Source organism: Ixodes scapularis, unplaced genomic scaffold (genome assembly GCF_016920785.2).
Source record: "Ixodes scapularis isolate PalLabHiFi unplaced genomic scaffold, ASM1692078v2 PGA_scaffold0__279_contigs__length_252992795, whole genome shotgun sequence".
Classification (NCBI taxonomy): Eukaryota; Metazoa; Arthropoda; class Arachnida; order Ixodida; family Ixodidae; genus Ixodes; species Ixodes scapularis.
In genome coordinates, this window is record NW_024609835.1 from 111,114,823 (window position 1) to 111,133,666 (window position 18,844).

At 46.5% G+C, this 18,844-nt stretch overlaps 1 protein-coding gene across 1 annotated transcript in view; it reads left to right on the forward strand.

The window, feature by feature from the left end:
- Positions 1-15,835, forward strand: part of LOC8043827 (kinesin-like protein KIF23) — an 82,513-nt gene extending 66,678 nt beyond the window's left edge. The window contains exons 21-24 of the mRNA XM_029990646.4: positions 6,283-6,377; positions 14,492-14,555; positions 14,641-14,684; positions 15,657-15,835. Coding sequence (XP_029846506.2) covers positions 6,283-6,377; positions 14,492-14,555; positions 14,641-14,684; positions 15,657-15,672 — 219 coding nt within the window. The 3' untranslated portion in view covers positions 15,673-15,835. The remainder of the gene's footprint in view (positions 1-6,282; positions 6,378-14,491; positions 14,556-14,640; positions 14,685-15,656) is intronic.
- Positions 15,836-18,844: the final 3,009 nt, after the last annotated feature.

Consider the following 18,844-nt stretch of genomic DNA (forward strand, 5'->3'; position numbering starts at 1 on the left):
TATACATTCGCAATTACTTTGCAGCATGTCAAATTACATCGCATTTCAATAGCAACTGCTCGAATGCAACTGCACAAAACGCAACTGCTCGAAGCCGAAACTGAACTGGGGAGAAAGGAAATGTAGAGGAGGAGAGAGTTGCCAGAAACCACATAACTACACCCGACCTAATTTTTTTTTTTTTTATGGTTATACGAAGCGGACGAAAACTGTGCAAGTCGCACAAAAGCCCAAAAGTTAAGCACTTTGCACTAGGCATTTGCTCATTTTTCAAGCTCTTGCCAATTCATATTCGTAAGACAAACTATGTCTTTAGCCAGGGGTAAGGGCGACAACTCAGCAACGTTTTCGTGCGAATCAGATTGGTGGTTGAGCGTGTCGTACGGAATAAATCCTAATTGCTTTGATCGGTGCACAATTTCTCATTCAAAGCTAGACAGATTCGCCGGTACTGCGAACAGCAGTTCTGAAGTAGAGTTCCCACACCCACTCATACTGCGCCAACGCTTAGTCCACTGATTCATTCAGTTGTCCAGCACGCGACACCCGTGATACGACGCCATGTTAAAAATTACGCAAAGAATGCGCAGAGTGCTTTCGGTTCTCTGTGCAACTTCTTTTTTACAGCGAAGCTGTTATACAGTAGGCTCGCAATAATTCAAACTCAGATATTTGATACAAATACAGATTTGAAATGTTTGGTTGTCCCGTTATGTTTTTAATGTATTTACGAACGGCGTTTTCGCTTAATTCATACTTTTTTGTTCTCGCGGCCCCGTTGAGTGCGCTTCTTTCCGAGCACCGGTGCACCGCAGACAAGCAATACCCGGGAGCTTGTTTTTGCGAGTGTTGCTTCTCCGCAGTGCACCGGTGCTCAGAAAGAAGCGCACTCAATGGGGCTCAAGCGGGCACACATTAGCAGTAAACGGCATTCACATTATGTGCTTCAAGACTAGCAATGATGACCAAGACGACATCGAGGATGAGGAACAGCTCACTGGCATCATGCTTTCTGGCCTTGAAGCACGTAATGTGAACGCCGAGCTGGCGGAATGTGCTAGTCTTAACGACGATGTCTGTGTTTGTCGTGATGATTCACGAGAGGACATAAGGAAGTAATGCCAGCACAGTGCAGCAGTGAGAGTGAAGATGACGAAGAAAGGGATGACCCACTACTAACTGTCACAGCCGCAGAGGCCTTGAGCACATCGCTCAGCTCCGGAAGTTTCTGTCTGCAAAGGAAGAGTGCCATAAAGAGCTACTTGCGTTGGCTGGTATTAAAAATTTTGTTTTGAGATCTTATGTACTGACAAAACAGTCCACAATCGACAACTTTTTTGCCGGATAAATAAACTTAACGTCACAGTTCTTTCACCAATGTGTTATGCCTGTACTCGCTTATAATTAGGCCTATGTAGAGGAAACTGGCCAAAATCTGCTTTGTATGTAACAAATTATAATGTTGTCTAGTATCATATTTAGATGAATTTCTGATAATTAAACTTCTGGTAATTCAAACTAAAATCTGTGACTTCCTGGAGTTTGAATTAATGAGTCTACTGTACGGTAGGGTCTGGGGAAAAATATGTCCTCACATGTCAACAAAAAACTCCCTAGTGGTCGTGGCAAATATGAAAAAAAGCCTTCCTTGGCATTATTAGATAATGAGGTCCTGATCCCTTGTTATCATCTCGAGGCATCGTCCTCGACGTAGTCCTAGAAGTCGTCCCAGAGGTCGTCCTCGAGGTCGTCTCAGAAGTCGTGCTCGAGGTCGTCCTAGAAGTCGTTCTCAAGGTTGTCCTAGAGGTCACTTGAGAGGTCGTCTTCTAGGCGTCGTCCTAGAAGTCGTCCAAGAGGTCGTCGTAGGCGTCATCCTTGAGGTCGTCTTCGAGGTCGTCTTAGAAGTCATCCTAGACATAGTCCTTGAGGTCGTCCTGGAAGTCGTCTTTGAGGTTGTCCTCTAGGTGGCGTTTAGAAGTTGTCCCAGACGTCATCCTCTAGACATTGTCCTAGACGTCATAAAGATAACAGTTTCGCTGGTCCTCCATCTTCACGTGAAGTGGAAGAGCTCCACAATTCTTTAAATACTCGTGCATATTTCAATGAACGTATTTGCAGCTTTCTAGAAGCCACAAAAAATGGGTTGCATTTTTTTTTTCATTTTTAATATTGAGTTTTGTAAAACCCTTAATGTTTGCGAGCCCTTAAATTTTGCAAATATCACAAATTAAAAGATTTGTGAAATTAAAGGGCACGCAAAAATTTTGTTTCTAAAGAGTTTCAATGCAGGCGCCTGGAATTCGCGAAATTTTATAGCCGCGATTATGTTCTCTTTGACTGATTCGCAAAAAATAGGTGCCGCAAAAATAAAGGGTTTCACAGTATGTGCCTTTGATGACCCACGACTTTGATTATATTTCGTGTGTGTGTCTAAAACATAGAGAACCGCACATTACCTTGGAGAAGAGAGTGAGCGCGACTCAAACCGTCCAGTTTTTGGCCAGCAAGAAAACAAATATCGAGCCGCAAATTGTTTTTTTTGTGTGTAGTTGGGCTGTCTTATATATCATGTACAAATAAAAACCTTGGTGAGCATGAATACCCTGTCAGTGTCCCTTCAAAAATTCTATCAAGTGCTCTCTCACCTTTTTTGCATTCGACAAAGTATCTAAGGCAAGCAGTTTCTTTTCACTTTCACTCAATACTGCCCAGAACGGATCTTCAACGTTCAAAACCTACGATATGCATGCTAGTTTTTTCTTGCCACGCACTAGTGACCACAAAAACAAATGGATAACAACCCCTTCAACTTGCAGCCAGGACATACAGCCGCACTACAGTATAGACCACTTACAATGTAACCGTTTATAGTGCAGGACCGGGTATAACGCGGCTTTTTTAAACCACCGGTTCGCCTCCCATAGAACTCCATGTAATTACATACCGCTTAAAATGCAGGCGCGTGAAGGGAAAGACCGGTTTTAGTGCGGTTTCTGGAACAGCCCGCCGACTGACCTGCGCAGCAAGCACGCTTCCCTGTGCGACACTAGATAGCGGCGCTAGCCGCAAGCGGCACTCGCGGGGCAAGGAGGTTGCTCGAAGAAGCGGGGAGAAGCTAAGAGAGAGGCTTCAGTTGCCATAGCGACGGAGGGATGCACGCACGTGTCGTTCACGTGCGTGCGTCCCTCCGCTGCGTTGGCAACAACCGCAGCGACAGACCAATCGCAGGTCGAAGAGAAGTGTTCGCGCGCGTTGCATGCCGGTCGCAGGCCGGCTTCTTCTATCGGCAAACATGGCGTCGGTTGTGATCGTCGACGTAGACAGCGTGGTGGAAGCTCATCGTTCCACGTAAAAGCGCTATCCTTGGCTGTGAATTTTCGTTGTGTGTCGCTATGATAACCCAACACGTACTAGAAGGGAAGATCCACCTACTCGTGCGGCGATGTCGTGGCAGCACTCTCAAGATGGCAGAAACGCCCGTGTCATCGTGTTTGTTTACTTCGACTACGGTGGTGCTTTCTAAGCATTTGTGTTTTTGAACATCGCCCGTATTTCTTATTTGGAGCATTTCATGCCTGTGCATAAGTTGAAGGTATTGCTGGCGCGTACCGTATAAAGGATGCGAATTTTCACGCGTTTTCATCACCGGAGAAAAGTGATTAGGGTTAGCAATCCTGACGCTCGCAATGTCCGTCCGCAACCCGCGACGCCGTTAAAAGGCTGCGCCAGGCGAAAGTCGCTCATTTCTTTCAAAATCTGTGACACACTTGAAAGAGAAGTGTACTAGTCTGGTGAAATAGACTTTCCTCAAACTAAGCTTTATTTTTCATCTAACATAAAATAAATTGTTTTACAAAGGTAAGTTGTCTCATGGCATGTATTTTGGCCTGAAAAATTGATGTTTTGGTTATAGCGCGGTACCGCCTATAGTGCGGATTTCCGCAACTCCCGCGACATATGTTATATGCGGTCTAGACTGTATCTTGTTGCTTACAGGCTGCCGACGTTCACCATAGCCGTGAGCTCAATTGTTGGCAATGCACGGACCGTGCACTGTGTTCCGGACATAGTCAGACTTTGGTTAGTTCCTTTACTGCAGCAATTAGACACTCATCATGAAACCAATTGTCAGCCAAGTTGTTTAATTTTAATCGAGCGAGTCTAGTCCGTGTGCACTGCTCATGTCCAGTTTATGAGCTGCGTTCTACTTTCGTCACTCTTGGACGAGCCTCACAACTGTGTCAGCAGGCATTGCGAAGAAGGATTGAAAAGAACTAGTCCGCTTCTCTTCCAAATATCGCAACAAAGAGGCTTCTGTCTCAGTGGTTTTGCGTGCAAATATCATTGTGTCATACTTGTTTTTATATGCCTCTGTAGCAAGGTTGGGCAGTATTGCAGTAGTATTTCAGAAAAACATTTTGTATCTATAGTTCTGTATTGCAATACATTTTTTTCTCTAGTATTTGTATTCCTGCATCAAGATACATTTGTAATGTTCCTTTGTATCGCGATACAATCAGAGTGAAATTTATTTTGTTTTCTTTCTTCAAAAATACCCTCCCCCCCCCCCCCTTCCCTTCAAAAAAAAATCTAAGCTTTCGTCTTTTTTTTTTTTTCGTGTGTGAGGGTTGTAGGGTCGAGGAGGTGCTGGGGCGTTGTTACTATGCTGACCAAAGTTCCTTCCAATTCTTCAAACTGTTTTTCTGTGCATCCTCTTCTCTCCTCTGAGAAGTGTTGCATAGTTAGGGACTCGAACCAGGTAGAGTGACAGGAACGGAGTCTTAGCATCTTCTGCCGCAGGTTCCTTGGTAAGGATTTCATGAGTCATTGTTTGCTGGCAGCCAATGCCGGCTGCTAACCGTCGCTCTTGCCTTGGCATTCACAGTACACCCATCCGGCAAAGCTCAGTCATAGTCCGTTGCAGCACGAGTCTGGCGGTGGTCGACTTGAAATAGTAGGATGACTCACGCAGTGAAATTCTCCGAATGAGTCTACGCCCCTAATATTGCACGGCTCAAGGGCACTTCATCAGTTGACGTGAATGTGACCCGCTGCTCTGGTGATCCGATGCCCTAGAAAAAGGCCAGATGTGGCCTTGCTGTGCAGACTCGGACTTCATAGACTTGCGACTTATCTCAAGCGCACTGTTTCTCGGAGAGCTTGCACCTGTGCCGGCAATCTCAGGTCGCACTCCACGAGGTCCTCTGTTTGGATAACGCTAGGTGAAACTTGAGGACTGCCATTCATGTGTCATTGTCGTCAGGAATTAAGGACCATCATAACAGCAATGCAACCGTGTCGTTTTTTTTCAACCTAAAAGAAGAGATAAAACGTGTTTCAGAATGCTTCAGGTTGTCCACAATTCTCGAAAATTCCAAACGCAACTGCCTGCACGATCTTCAATGAGGTCACCAACAACAAAATTGTGTGTTGTCCTTTCACGCAGCAGTGTGGGTAAAGTTTCATGTTCGAGGTCACACCTACAGATACCAGAATATCAGTTCATTTCACCATGACGTTATGTGATCACTGTTGACAGGGGCGTGGTGACGTTTTGATGGGATTTAGGGTGACATAAAATTTATTTAGAGGTCTAAGTCTTTTCGCATCCCTCGTCAGACGCACAGGATGTCAGGGAAGGAACTGCAGTCAATCCTTGATGAAATGTTTTAGGGGAGCCCGTTGATGACTCCTCTGCTGCTTCAAGGCAAAGTGCCAAGCCTGCGGGAAAGTAATTTTGGGACCAAAAACTTTCACTTCAAGCTACATCTCAGTTGGCATCTCAAACAAATTTGAAAAATGTATTGCAGTACAGTAAAACCTCGTTATAACAAAGTTGAAGGAGCGGTCGTAATTATTTCGTTATAACCATTAGTTTGTTATAGCCAATGTCCATTTCTTCCCACCATTAGCAAGCAAGGGTTGCTTTGTTATATTCATTAGTTTGTTATATCCCATTTTGTTATAACGAGGTTTTACTGTATTAGTATTTCAGTATTTGTATTTCTGCCCTCCCTAAAATGTATTGTCGTATTTGTATTTCTGAAGAGTTTTTGCCCCTTTTTGAAGTGTGTCTCCAATACATATTGTGATAAATTTTTACAGATGTGTTTTAGTATCAGTATTTTAGCTACTATTTTCTTGTATGCCAGTACTTGTACATTTCCAAATACATTTTTGAGCATTTCAGCCCAACCCTTGCAAAATTAGTCGACAGAACGAGTATCACTGAATCGAAGAGCGCTGGTAATAAGGCATCGCCGTGACTGCTTGTCTTTTCAGGGGGATGTGATCCCTTCTGTAGGCGGAGGTGCTCAGGTCGTCTTCAATGATGTCGAGACCCTCAAGCAGCTGTCGCCGACTTCGTCCCGGCTGAGGTGAGCCCCTTTTCTGTTTCTTTTTTTGCCTACTTTACACTTCCTGAGAACTGCACTGCGTCAGACTGGGTGGCTCACCCAGTCTGACGCAGTGCAAAAAGACAGGATTTCAAAGAAAATATGAACTTTACTATAGTCAAGCTTGTGGGTTTTCTTGTTTTTGTTTTATCCAAAAGGGAAAAAAAACTGTTCTGGGCGTGACTGCTGTTGCCATTCATTCTCTAACTTTTTAGCATTGAAGAAAACAACTTAGGTAGTATTGCTCCAAGGGTCAACTTAACTGGTAGCATAAACCGGGTAGATCAGTTTATGCTAACTGCTTGTAAATTAAAGCTTTTAGGTAGTTCAAGGAGTTTAATGAAAACTTACTTAAATCAGTAGTGTTGCACAAATATTCAAATTTTTGGATAGCAGTTTCGAATAATACACTATTCAATATTTGCTTCGAGATAAGCTGCAATATTCATACTTTTCTAAATGTGGGGTCAGCCCCTGTGAGTGCACTCTTCACTGGCACTCCTCCAGTGCGGGGAAGCAATACCCGCAGAGCTTGTGTGCTCTGTAGTTATTGCTTCCCCGCAGTGCACAAGTGCTCGGTGAGAAGCGCATTCAATGAGGCTAACTCGCCGCAGTTATGCAAGAGTATAAGAAATGAGATCAAAAAGTTTTGAGACTTATTTGTAGCATAGAGAAAGAGGGCAGCACGGTGATGCACGCACAGCTATAGAAGGCAGGACCTTCCATGTCTCATTATGCCAAAGGGCATTGTTTTGTGAACATTTGGAGCTGCGCTACACATGTTTTTCTGATCACATGCACAATGGCAATTTCACCATAGACTGCAAACAAGAGCAAAAACAAGACCTTTGAAAACGATTCTGCAGGCATATGTCAAAGCAGTGAATTGTGCAGAGTGTTTTTAGTGTCACTCGTGCTTCAGGAATGGCACAACATTGCTGGAAGTCAAAGAGGTAGAGCGTCTTCTCCGACCTCTCTCAGTGTTCCTGTGATGTTCTGTCATTCTTAAAGCGTGAGTGTCACTCGAAACTCTTTACACAATTCGCTGCTTTTTGACATAAGACCTGAGAGTTCCTCAAAATCTCTGTCCAGGTCAGTGTTGTGTCTGTGGCAAAATTTTGTCAGTCTGATTAGAGTGTGTGTAAGTGGGAACGTCACATACACTCATTAGTAACTTGAAAGGGATAGTTCAACGGGCTGATAAAGCAACAGACTTTTGGTCTTACGTCTATCCCCGTGTTTTGTCTGTTTCAGTTGAGGTTACTAACTGGAGAACAGATATATTCGGTACAGCAAGCTCAAAGAGAGGTGACATGCACATACCTGCCAACTCTTCCGAATTTTTCGTAAAATGTACGAATTTTGACTAATTTTACAATTTTACAAATCTTACGAAAAAAACATTTTTTTTTTTTGTTTTTGTAACTTTGTTGTTGGCGGTATTTTGCACCGCCACAAGAGGGCGATAGGTACCATCCACAGCAGCATCGTGGTTTTTAGTATCCGTCTATCCGGTGGCCACGGATCGAAAACCAATCCAAAGCTCAAAGCCTTTGTTCGTGTGTTCGGCGGTGCACGGGTGCACGTTGGTTTGGCGTGTTCAGACGTTGTTGGGCCTCGTTGTTTCGGCCAGTTTCAAGGCGAGAAGTACGGCGTCTGTGTTTGTTGCACGTGTAACTGTAGCATTCTCCTGGTCACTGTGGCTTCGCGGCACAATGCCGAACTCCAAACCTCAAAAGAGGTTCTTTCAGGTGTTCCTGAAGTCCTAAACGTCGAAATTTCCGTGCTTCGTGCCGCCCAAAAAGCGAGAGAAGTGTGAATTGTGTAGCACATGCACGTGTGATGTAAGCGTTTCGCACGCTGGCCAGGCTGATATTAAGCTGCACATCGCTTCGCGTAACCCCCCCCCCTCCGGCGCAGCCGCGGGACTTTTACGAATTTGAAAGTCCACAGGTTGGCAGCTATGCATGCAATATGTATGAGATATCTGAAATAAAAGGGGGATCCTTTCCGTAGTGGCTCGATGGAGAGTGCCAAGAGTTAACCGCCGTGAGCTCAGCTCGAAGGAAGCTACCTGGCCATGACCACGCACTAATAACGCATCTGTTCTTCATTTCATTTCACGGGGCTCAGGAACAGATGCCTTGAGCCATCTTAACCAATCCAGCGTTCCGCACAACCCACATGACATCCTGTTCTGCACGTTTTTGTGCCCAACCAGAAGGACACGTGACTTCCCTCGGGCTATGAATTGGCTCTGGAGTGTAATGAGCACCTCTTTCTGTTTCCGGAGGAATTGTGACGTGCAGAAGAGCATCTCTGCTTTTAAAAAATTTAGGGGAACTCTCGTTTCTTCAAGGCAAGGTTAAAGAATTTAGCTTGTAATGTCACATTTTAGTTAACTGGTTTTATTAGAGATTTTCTTTTTATTCCACATAATTGTCTGGAATCTTTCCCAGATAATAAATTGGCCTCTTTTCAAAAGTATGTTTACTAAAGAATATCAGCTCTGATTTAAATAAGAATCCACACTCAAATGAAAGTCATGTAAAAACAATGCCTAGTGTGGGGGGGGGGGGCCGCAAAGCCCTGCCACGTTATTTAAAGTGAGGACATAGAACGAGACAAGCGAACGACATCTGCCTGTGATGGCGGCTTCAGAGCATTCTCTTGCACGCGCCCTCCGAGGCGCGTGCGCGTGCTGCACCTCGAGCCATCTCTTTTATTTTCATGAGAAGAATGGATCTGTGGGTGCGTTGCACCCTACAGGTATGCCCTCCCTTAGCGAGGAGCCCCAACGAGCGATTAAAGAAAACGAAAAGAACAACGACAACACACAATTAGGGCGCTAGCTCTGGCCATGAGTTTGTCCAATGAACTTGAGCAGACTTCCTGCGAGACTTCGGACTTTCCTCGCGCGTCTCACATGTGATGAGGTTCACGGGTGCTTGCTCGAGATGGGCTGGCTTTAGACACTCAAGAGCGATGGTGTCTCATCGTCCATTGATCTGTACAACGAAGCCACTTGGCTTCTTTTCCAGAACCGGGAACGGTCCCATATAGTGTGGTTGGAGCGGTTTTCGTCTGGCTGTTTGGCGCACGAACACATGCGTTGCACTGTACAAGTCCTGAGAGACGTAAGGAGTCTTGGCAGATACCGCGCGCGTCGGAACTGGTCGTAAAACTGCAAAAACCTCCTTCAGCTTTGTGGCGTAGTCTTCTGGTCTCGTGTTTGGAGACGGGTCGACCTCGAAAAAGTCCGAACGTAATCGGAGGGTCGTCCCATAGACGAGTTCAGAGGTTGCACAGCCGAGGTCCTGCTTCAACGCCGTTCGAACTCCGAGTAAGACGAGTGGAAGCTGTTGTACCCATTCCTTGGAGATCGCGTGGGCCATGAGCACGGACTTGAGGTGTCAGTGGAAACGTCCCACCAGGCCGTTAGACTGCGGATGGTATGCAGTTGTCCGAGATCTCGTCATGCCTAGGATTCGGGACAACTCGGTGAACAAGTTGGATTCGAATTGACGCCCTCTGTCGGTGACGATTTCAGATGGGCATCCGAAGCGCGCCACCCAGGACGAGACAAATGCCTCGGCGACAGTGGCTGCAGTCATGTCGGGCAATGGTGTAGCTTCCGGCCACCTTGTGAAGCGGTCGATACAGGTCAGGATGTATCGTTGCCCTTGAGATGTCGGAAGGGGCCCGACCAGGTCGATGTGGACCTTGTCGAAACGGGCATCTCTTGGCAGGAAGCTCGTGGATGAAGGCACGGAATGACGGTGAACCTTGGCTCGTTGACATGCCAAGCAGGTCTGCACCCAGTCACGCACGTCGGACTTCAGCCGAGGCCAAACGTAGCGATTGGCCACTAGCTTCTGTGTTGCCTTCACGCCGGGATGCGACAACGAATGAATGGCATCAAAAAGCGGCCTTCGTAGCGCCGTCGGAACGAATGGGCGATGCGTTTCTGTGGACGTGTTGCAGACGATGGTGATGCCTCCTGGGAACTCAACATCCTCTAGCTGGAGAGAGTTGTTTGATGTGCGGAGCTGCTGTAGCTCCTCGTCGGATGCCTGATGACGAGCCAGCAACGTGATGTCGAGTTGCGGAGCAGGCGAAAGTACGGCGTCGATTCGGCTCAGTACATCAGCGGGGATGTTTGATTTCCCTTTGATATGCCGAATGTCTGTTGTAAACTCCGACAAGAAGGCCAGCTGGCGGATCTCTCGAGGGGTATAGACAGAGCTTGAGTTGCAGATGGCGTAGGTGAGTGGTTTATGGTCCGTCCAGATGACGAAGGGGCGGCCTTCGACAAAGTGTCGAAAGTGCCGGACGGCCAAGTACGCTGCGAGCAGTTCTCTTCCAAAGACGCTGTAGCGGGTCTGGGCGGGCTTTAACTTCTTGGAAAAGAAAGCTAGGGGCTGCCATTCACCGTCCACCTGTTGTTGTAGGACCGCCCCAACAGCCGTAGCTGAAGCTTCTGTCATGATCGAGGTTCTGGCATCGTGTTGTGGATGTCGCAGAAGTACAGCGTCTGTAAGTACAGTCTTTACTTCGCAGAAGGCTTGCTCCGCGTCTTCACTCCAAGGCAGGTTGGTAGTGGCACGTGCAGTCTTGGCTAGTAGAAAATCAAGAGGCTGGAGTAGCCTCGCGCAGTTCGGAATGAACCGGCGGTAAACATTTACCAGGCCGAGGAACTGGCGAAGCTTTGTGATCGAGCTAGGTCTTGGAAAGTCCCTGATCACTTGCACTTTCGACGGCAAAGGTCTGATGCCGTGTCGGTCCAGTCGATGTCCCAGAAACTCGAGTTCTGATCTCCCAAACTCACTTTTTGCGGCGTTGATGATGATGCCGTGGTCTGAGAGTCTTTGGAAAAGAAGACGGAGGTGGTTGGTGTGCTCCTCCGTTGTCGAGCTAGCGACCAACAAGTCGTCAACGTAGGCAAATACGAAGGGAAGCCCGCGCGTGACAGCGTCGATGAATCTCTGAAATGTTTGAGCCGCATTACTGAGGCCAAAGGGCATGCGGAGAAACTCAAACAGACCAAACGGAGTTGTAATAGCTGTCTTTGGGATATCTTCGTCAGCGACGGGGATCTGGTGGTACGCGCGGGTAAGGTCAACCTTCGAAAAAATGGTCGCGCCTTAGAGGTTGACAGTAAAGTCCTGAATGTTTGGGAGGGGGTATCTATCGGGCACTGTGCTCTTGTTCAGTGTGCGATAGTCGCCACACGGTCTCCAATCTCCGTTCTTCTTGGACACCATGTGTAGGGGAGACGCCCAGCTGCTTGACGAAGGTCGGATAATTCCAAGCTCGAGCATGTGCTCAAATTCTTCACGAGCGATGCGGAGTTTCTCTGGAGCCAGACGACGGGGTCGGAAGTGGACCGGTGCGCCCGTTGTTTCGATGTGATGGTGGACATCGTGCGAAACCGGTCTGGTCCAGTCAGGAGCTCGCGTGAGGCTTGGAAAATCCTGGAGAGGAGGTTGGAATGGCCCGTCGATGTTAGAGCAGACTGACGCGAATCCTGCGGTGTCAGTTGTTGAGACGCCTTGCACGGAGAGTCGCGTTGTGGAGTCGAGCAGACGTCTCTCCTTGACGTCTACAAAGGAGGCTATGGTGTTGCAGGAAGTCATCGCCGATGATCGCGTTGCCTACGTCTGCGACCAGGAATACCCATTGGTAGACTCGTCTGAGGCCAAGATTTATGGTGATGGACCGTTCCTTGTAGACGGGGATCGACGAGTTGTTCACAGCCCGAAGGTAGTAGATGGGCGTCTGTGATCGATCCGCGCGTTTTGCAGGAACAGCGCTTACCTCGGCCCAGGTATCGACGAGATAACGAATTCCCGTAGTCCTGTCGGCGATGTAAAATAGGCGACTTCCTGGTAGGTTCTGACTACTCGTTGCCTCTATCGGTTTGCTCCAGGAGCAGGGACGAGGGCAGTGCCGGGCGTCGGAGCCAAAGCGACGATGGTATACGCAGACGTCCGCTGAACTTGCGAAGCGGGAACGGTCAGCATTTCTGCAACGAGATGTTGAACGTCCACGTTGTTGTTGAGTGCGTGGACGATCTCGCCGGTGAGTTGCCGCGGTAACACTCTCTTCTAACCGCTGGCAAAGCCGCTCGATGTTGCCGTCAAACGATGGAGTGCCTGGCGGGGCAGGCATAGCTTCACTTCCGTCTTCTGCTGCTGATGTAACGCTGGCGACGGGTGGAGTGGCAACTTCAATAACGGCGTCTGCCAAGGCTGCAAGGCCTGTGAGGTCGAGAGCCGTAGCGGTGGCCAACACCATCTGGACGTTGGTTGGGAGGCGCTGAATAAATAGCTCCCGCAGCAGAGCGTTGCCGATTGTGTTGGCGCGATCTCCAAGGAGCTGAGTCATCCGCCTTAGCAGCTGAGACTGACGTCGATCGCCGAGTTCTTCCGCCGAAAGAAGTTCTTGAAGGCGGGAGCGATCTGATGCCTCGGTTCTCTGCAGGAGAGCCGCCTTCAGCTCGTCGTAGGAAGCTGTGGCCGAGGGTTGCGCAAGGATGTCGTATACTTCGTTGGCTGCTGCCAGCGACAGCGCCGAGACGACATGATGATACTTGCTCTCCTGGCTCGTCACACCGCCGAGATGAAACTGAGACTCAGCCTGGAGGAACCAGACCATCGGGTTTCTGTCATAGTATGGCGGAAGTCGGACTGCAACCGACGAGATGGGAGCCGGGGATCCGGCTGCTGCTCCTTGGGGTTCGCCGTTGTCCATGGTCCTCGACCGGGTCACCAAATATGTGTGGGGGGGGGGGGGGGGGGGCCGCGAGGCTCTGCCACGTTATTTAAAGTGAGGACATAGAACAAGACAAGCGAACGACGTGTCTGCCTGTGATGGCGGCTTCAGAGCATTCTCTTGCACGCGCCCTCCGAGGCGCGTGCGCGTGCTGCGCTTCGAGCCATCTCTTTTATTTTCATGAGAAGAATGGATCTGTGGGTGCGTTGCACCCTACACTAGTATAATTAATTTAATTTGCTGCCAGTTTTTAATATTGAAAGTTGAATTCGAAGTCATAGGTTTGATATTTGCACTTCTCTACCAATAAAGTATACCCACCGTTGCAAATGAAGCCTCACATCCATTAGATCCATTCATCATTGCCATGTCACAATGTAGGCTCAGGTTTAAAGAGCTGAACAACTTTTAAACAATATGTGTGGTGTTTGTGTGATGCACAATATTCAAGGAAGCACTTATATAGTCCGTTGCAACTCAAAAAGGGAAGGCGAGGGAAAGGAAGGCCGGGGAAAAGGAAGCAGACGGAACGCTTGAGAGGAGAGGCGGAAACCTCTTCCCCTTCCTTTCCCTCGCCCTACCTTCTTGAGTTGCAACGGACCATAGTATATATATATATATATATATATATATTTTACAGTGATAGGCGTTGTGGGCTCTTCCCACCAGTGAAAATGACGTCCGTTGTTGGTGTTGTAGTTGTTTTCGTAGTCGTTGATGACGATGTGCGTAGTAGGGCGTCCGTTGTCGATGTTACTTAAAAAAGATTGCTCGCCGCCCATGGGAATCGAACCTGGGTTCGCTGCTTGCGAAACTAAGGCGTTATATCAGACCTACACCACAGCATTAACAGCCTGCCTTATACTTGGGTTTTTCTTTGTAGTATACAACGCCTACTGTACTGTACGTGCGCTCTAGAAAAAAAAAGGCCGATTACAAAATGCCATTGTTGCGCTGTCACTGCCAAGAGCTCGTGCCGGGAGACGCGCTTTCACGCGCTTCAGAACGAAAAAGGAACAAAAGCTTTCAGAACGAAATGGTGAGGTGTCTTGTTCTGAACACGATGCCGATGCCCAACGACTTTGCCGTAACGTGTCACATTTATTGCTGTGTCTGTACTGCGAATTAACTGCTCAATTTTATTTAAAATCTTCCTTCATATGCTTCTATACTTTGCTTGCAGGTGTGTTAACACAATTTTCACAAACTGTTTATAAATCTTTAACCTGTTTCAGGTTGTTTCGCTGATATGTAAGCATTTATCCTAGTGTCCTTGAATGAAACGTGTGCACACATTCGTTGTCATTCCTGTCCACTCGCAGGAAGCGGAGCAGCAGTCGTCAGGGGCCCGCTGAAGACGACGATTTGGATACTGTTGAAGCTCGCGTGAGTGAACGTTGCTTCCCCTCTCTCTTTCTCTCTTATTCTTTGACCTTTGTTCATGGTACCATTTATTTCTTTACGTTTTCAGTGCTCTGTTTCAATTGAAGGACACCCCCTGCCATCCGTTATTAAGTATGTATATTTTGAAACCTCTCTTTCTTGGTATATTTTCAGCTGGCTTTTCTTGACAGCAAAATTTTTTTTGTTTTATTTGCTAAGAAAGAAGTTATTTTATTCTTGCATTTCGTAAAGCTTTAACGGTATCACAAATGACTGCACAGCTGCCCTTTGGCGAGACATTTCCATGCTGTAATGTCTCTTGAACCTGAGGTTATAAGTGTTCCCTTAACTGCAGTTTTTAAAACTTATTTTTTTTTTTATGCTCAGTGATAAAACGTTTTGGCAAGTCAAATTATTTCAGTAGCGATAAATACTCTACTATGGGGGCATTCACTGGATGCCATATTTGAAGGCAATGCTTAGAGCGCATGTTCAGAACATGCTCACGTTAATAGCCTGCTAAGATTGTGATTGTGATCTTAATGGTGTGGAAGGCCCGTTGCAAAAAAACTGCGGAAGCTCACCGTCAGTGTGCGCACACAGTTATGGCCGTCGGTGAATACTTCCTGTACATCAACAAGATTCCTTGTGATGATCTGGGTAAATTTATGTGCATTTTTGTCTCGTTATAATGAACAACCTTTCAGGCTGGTGTCAGTCCTGGAAAAAAAATTTGTCAAACCATTGGCTACTGTCAAAAAACTGGGACGCCCACACGCTGAATGAGCACCTGTTATATTCTGTTTAAGTGTCCGGTTAAGTGCAATCCACTTGCAGTTTCCCAAGAGCTGAGATTTAGCTCTCATCTTTCTGAAGTCACCCTTTTTCACTACACACACACAAATCAAGTCATCTGTCAAAAATCATAAGCTTCTGTTCATAGATTTTATATGGTAGACGCTCTGCAGCACCAAAAGGTACAGGAAGTATAGAAACGATGGTTTCTGCAATTGCACCATTTGCTTCTCAGAACTTTATTCTTGCAAAACTTTATTCTTGCAACAAGCTTGCTCAGTCCCTACTTTGGTTTTCGTTGTTTTGCAGGAGGACACGGGTGTGAAGTCATGGTCCTTGCCAACCACAGTGCTTTGAGAAGAAATATTTTTTTTATCACTGTACGTACCGCACAACACTGTCACTGTCGGAAGCTACGTGGTTTACGACAACAGTGTACTTACTCATTTATTTTTATTCCTCTATTAAAGAGCCTTTTAAAAAAAAAAGAGAAAAAATTGCTGGCTTGTTTTTTATTTTTGCTTGAAGCATTATATGACAGAAATGGTGGTGACAGCAGGGAGTGTTTCCCTCTCTCCTTGTTTTTCTTATTCTTCTAATTTTGCAAATGAGATGTGGGTTTTACTATAGATCCCATTTCGCATGGTGTGATTCTGGTTGCAACTTTTAGTCTTGTACAGTAAGAAGCTGGACACAGCATGCAATTCAACTACTGTTAAATGGGTTACTTTGCTGGATAAGCAACGTTGCATATAAAAATCTCAAAGAAAAGAGTACGGAAACGAAAATTGAAATATTCAAATTTCGTTCGAAAATGAGTCAAGCATGACGGATAATAACCGCAAATGATAATCGCACGTTTGTGTTTTGAACGACTGGCTATATTTTTCCTTCCAAGTGGTACACTCGAGCAAGCGCTTGAAGAGAAGCAAACGGAGAGCGTGATGCGTCATGGGATATCCCGCGCAAACGAAAACAAAGGTTCCCCACATTCGTAACGTAGCAAGGCTGGCATGGTTATGAGCTTTCCCGTTGGTGGCGTTGTCAGCGTTGTGGTGATGTCAATCTTCGAACAATCAAGCTGTTCGAAGTACCCGTGGGGTGACGAGCGTGTGGCTGGCCCAAGGAGCACGAAGTTTCCACATCACTGTCAGCTTAAGAGGGAACACTACCCAGAAAGAACAATTTCTGCAAAAAAACATTCATTTTGAAAAATGTCATATTTACATCAACCAACATCTAGAGGGTATTCCCAGAAAGTTTCATTAGATTGTACTGCATAGTTAATTTTTTATAAATTATTTTTGGTCCTCCAACGCTAAAGAAAAGGTAGAGGTTGGAGCACTTTAAACATATTTTTCTCCATTCCACTTTCTGGCATAAATTTCACTTTATGGTACGTTTACACCTGAGAAGAGATCCGCTGCCGCGGGAGCGGATCCGCTCCCGGCGGTGGCGGCGACGAGCGGGTTGCGTTTACATCTATTTCCTTCGAGCGGCGGCGGCGGCGCCGGCTGCGGCAGCTGTTCTCGTAACATCCCGTCAATTATGACAAGGAGGCGCGAGAGTTTCCACCTCGACTGTCTCCCGGCCAATCCCGGGCGGTGCAGCACCCGGAAGCACGCCTACTCATGACGTAGGCAGCGTCGCGCTGCACAAGAATGCCACTTCCGGTCAGCGAAACGTCTCGCTCGGCGGCAGAAATAGATCCCGGACCTCGCCGCCGCGTTTTCCGCCCAGCGTTTAGCCCCAGCGGCAAAAGCTGGGCGGATTCGCTGGCGGATCCGCAAGTGTAAACGTACCATTAGGAAAACTATCGTTTTGTTATTACATAACTTAGATTCATTTTTATGAGTTTTTCCGGCGTTAAACTTTAAGGGGAAGATAAGTATGAGCTTGTATTTATTATTATTGTCATTTTTCATGCTCAAAAAAAAATTTAGACAAAGGATGGAAATCTAAAAAACTATTTGTGTTTATCTGGTAATCTTTGTCATGAAAGATGCTATAATATAGAAATGTAGCCCCATAGTTATCTGCTCTGAACTGTCTTAATGCAATATAGCACATGAAAACGAAAAATTTATAAGTAATTTCAAAACAATAGTTTTCCTACGCAGGCAACGCCCACTTTCATCTTTGAATATTTGCAGTTTTTTTTGTACTTCACCCAGGTTAACAAACTTTGGCAGAAATGTTCTCAACATCACCAGACACAAGCCCTGTAAATATAATTTAAATAGGGCAAGTGGTTCGAAAAATCGTTTTTTTTTTTTTTTTTTGGGGGGGGGGGGGGGGTAGTGTCCCCCTTTAAGGGTGAACGGGGTGGGAAAAGCAACTTTTGTCCAAATTTCGAGCGACGGGCTAATCTTCTAGGGGGAGAATGGCTGTGTCTAGGTACACAAATGAGGGTCAGTTCTTGAACTGTTTGGTACAATGCGCGATTTGTGGGTTCAGGAGGAAAGCTATGAGGGAAAATGTTGAATTCCAAAGAGCGGCGCTGCTCCGATGGAACTTTGCACATCATGACTATGTAGCAAGTTCCCCAACATTGCTAGATGACCTCCCAAATAGGTTCCACATACATACACCAGGTGCACATTGAAAGATCGTTTAATTAGCTTTAAAATTAGTGTTCTCGTGTCTTTCAACGAAAGACTGGTATTTATGAGGTTATGCTGCAACATGCAACGCATTAAAGCTAAAAAATGAGCGCTGGAATTTCGTTTTGGCACCCCTTTAAAGGGATACTGCAACGAAATTTCAGCCCTCATTTTTTGGTCTATATGTGTTCAAAGGAGCAGTATCACATCGAACACACCAATATCTTGCTAAAAAAATTCACAAAAAGGAATTTGAAAACAATTAGCAAAAAGCACCTGGTGGATGTCGCTAACGCCTCGTTTGTAATACCCGTCTAGGAACCTTGAGAGGTGGTGACTGTAACTGTCGCCTCCGGCCACGACGAGAGAAGAGGGGGAAAAAGCAACTCTCCTCTTCCCGAAAGTCTTTTTTGTGTGACCCAGAAGTCGCTATTGTCCCTCTACAAGATTATAGAAGATTAACCCGTCACTCAAAATTCGTACAAAAGCCGTCGCTTCGGTGGCTGGAAAGACTAGGCCATCCTCTTGACGTCAGCCTCGCCGTAGCTTTGCTCGTCCCGAGACGCACTACGTCACGATTGCGTAGGATGTCCTGTGGTCTCCGCTGGCTGCTGTCCGAGCGCTTGTCAGAGTGGGCCGTTTATAACGAAAAATATAGCCAGCTATCAGGCTGAAAATACAAACGTGCGATTGTCATTTACGGATATTGTGCATATTTCAAATTTCGTTGAAGTATCCCTTTAAGGGGACACTGTCCCTGGGAGGGTCAACTACGTCAACTTACGGGAATGGATATCGCGGGCGCAGCAGATTCAAGTTTCGTGGTGCAATAAACGGGGAATTCGCAACAAACTCGCATGTCACGGAAACAAATCAAGCAGATCGCGGACGCAG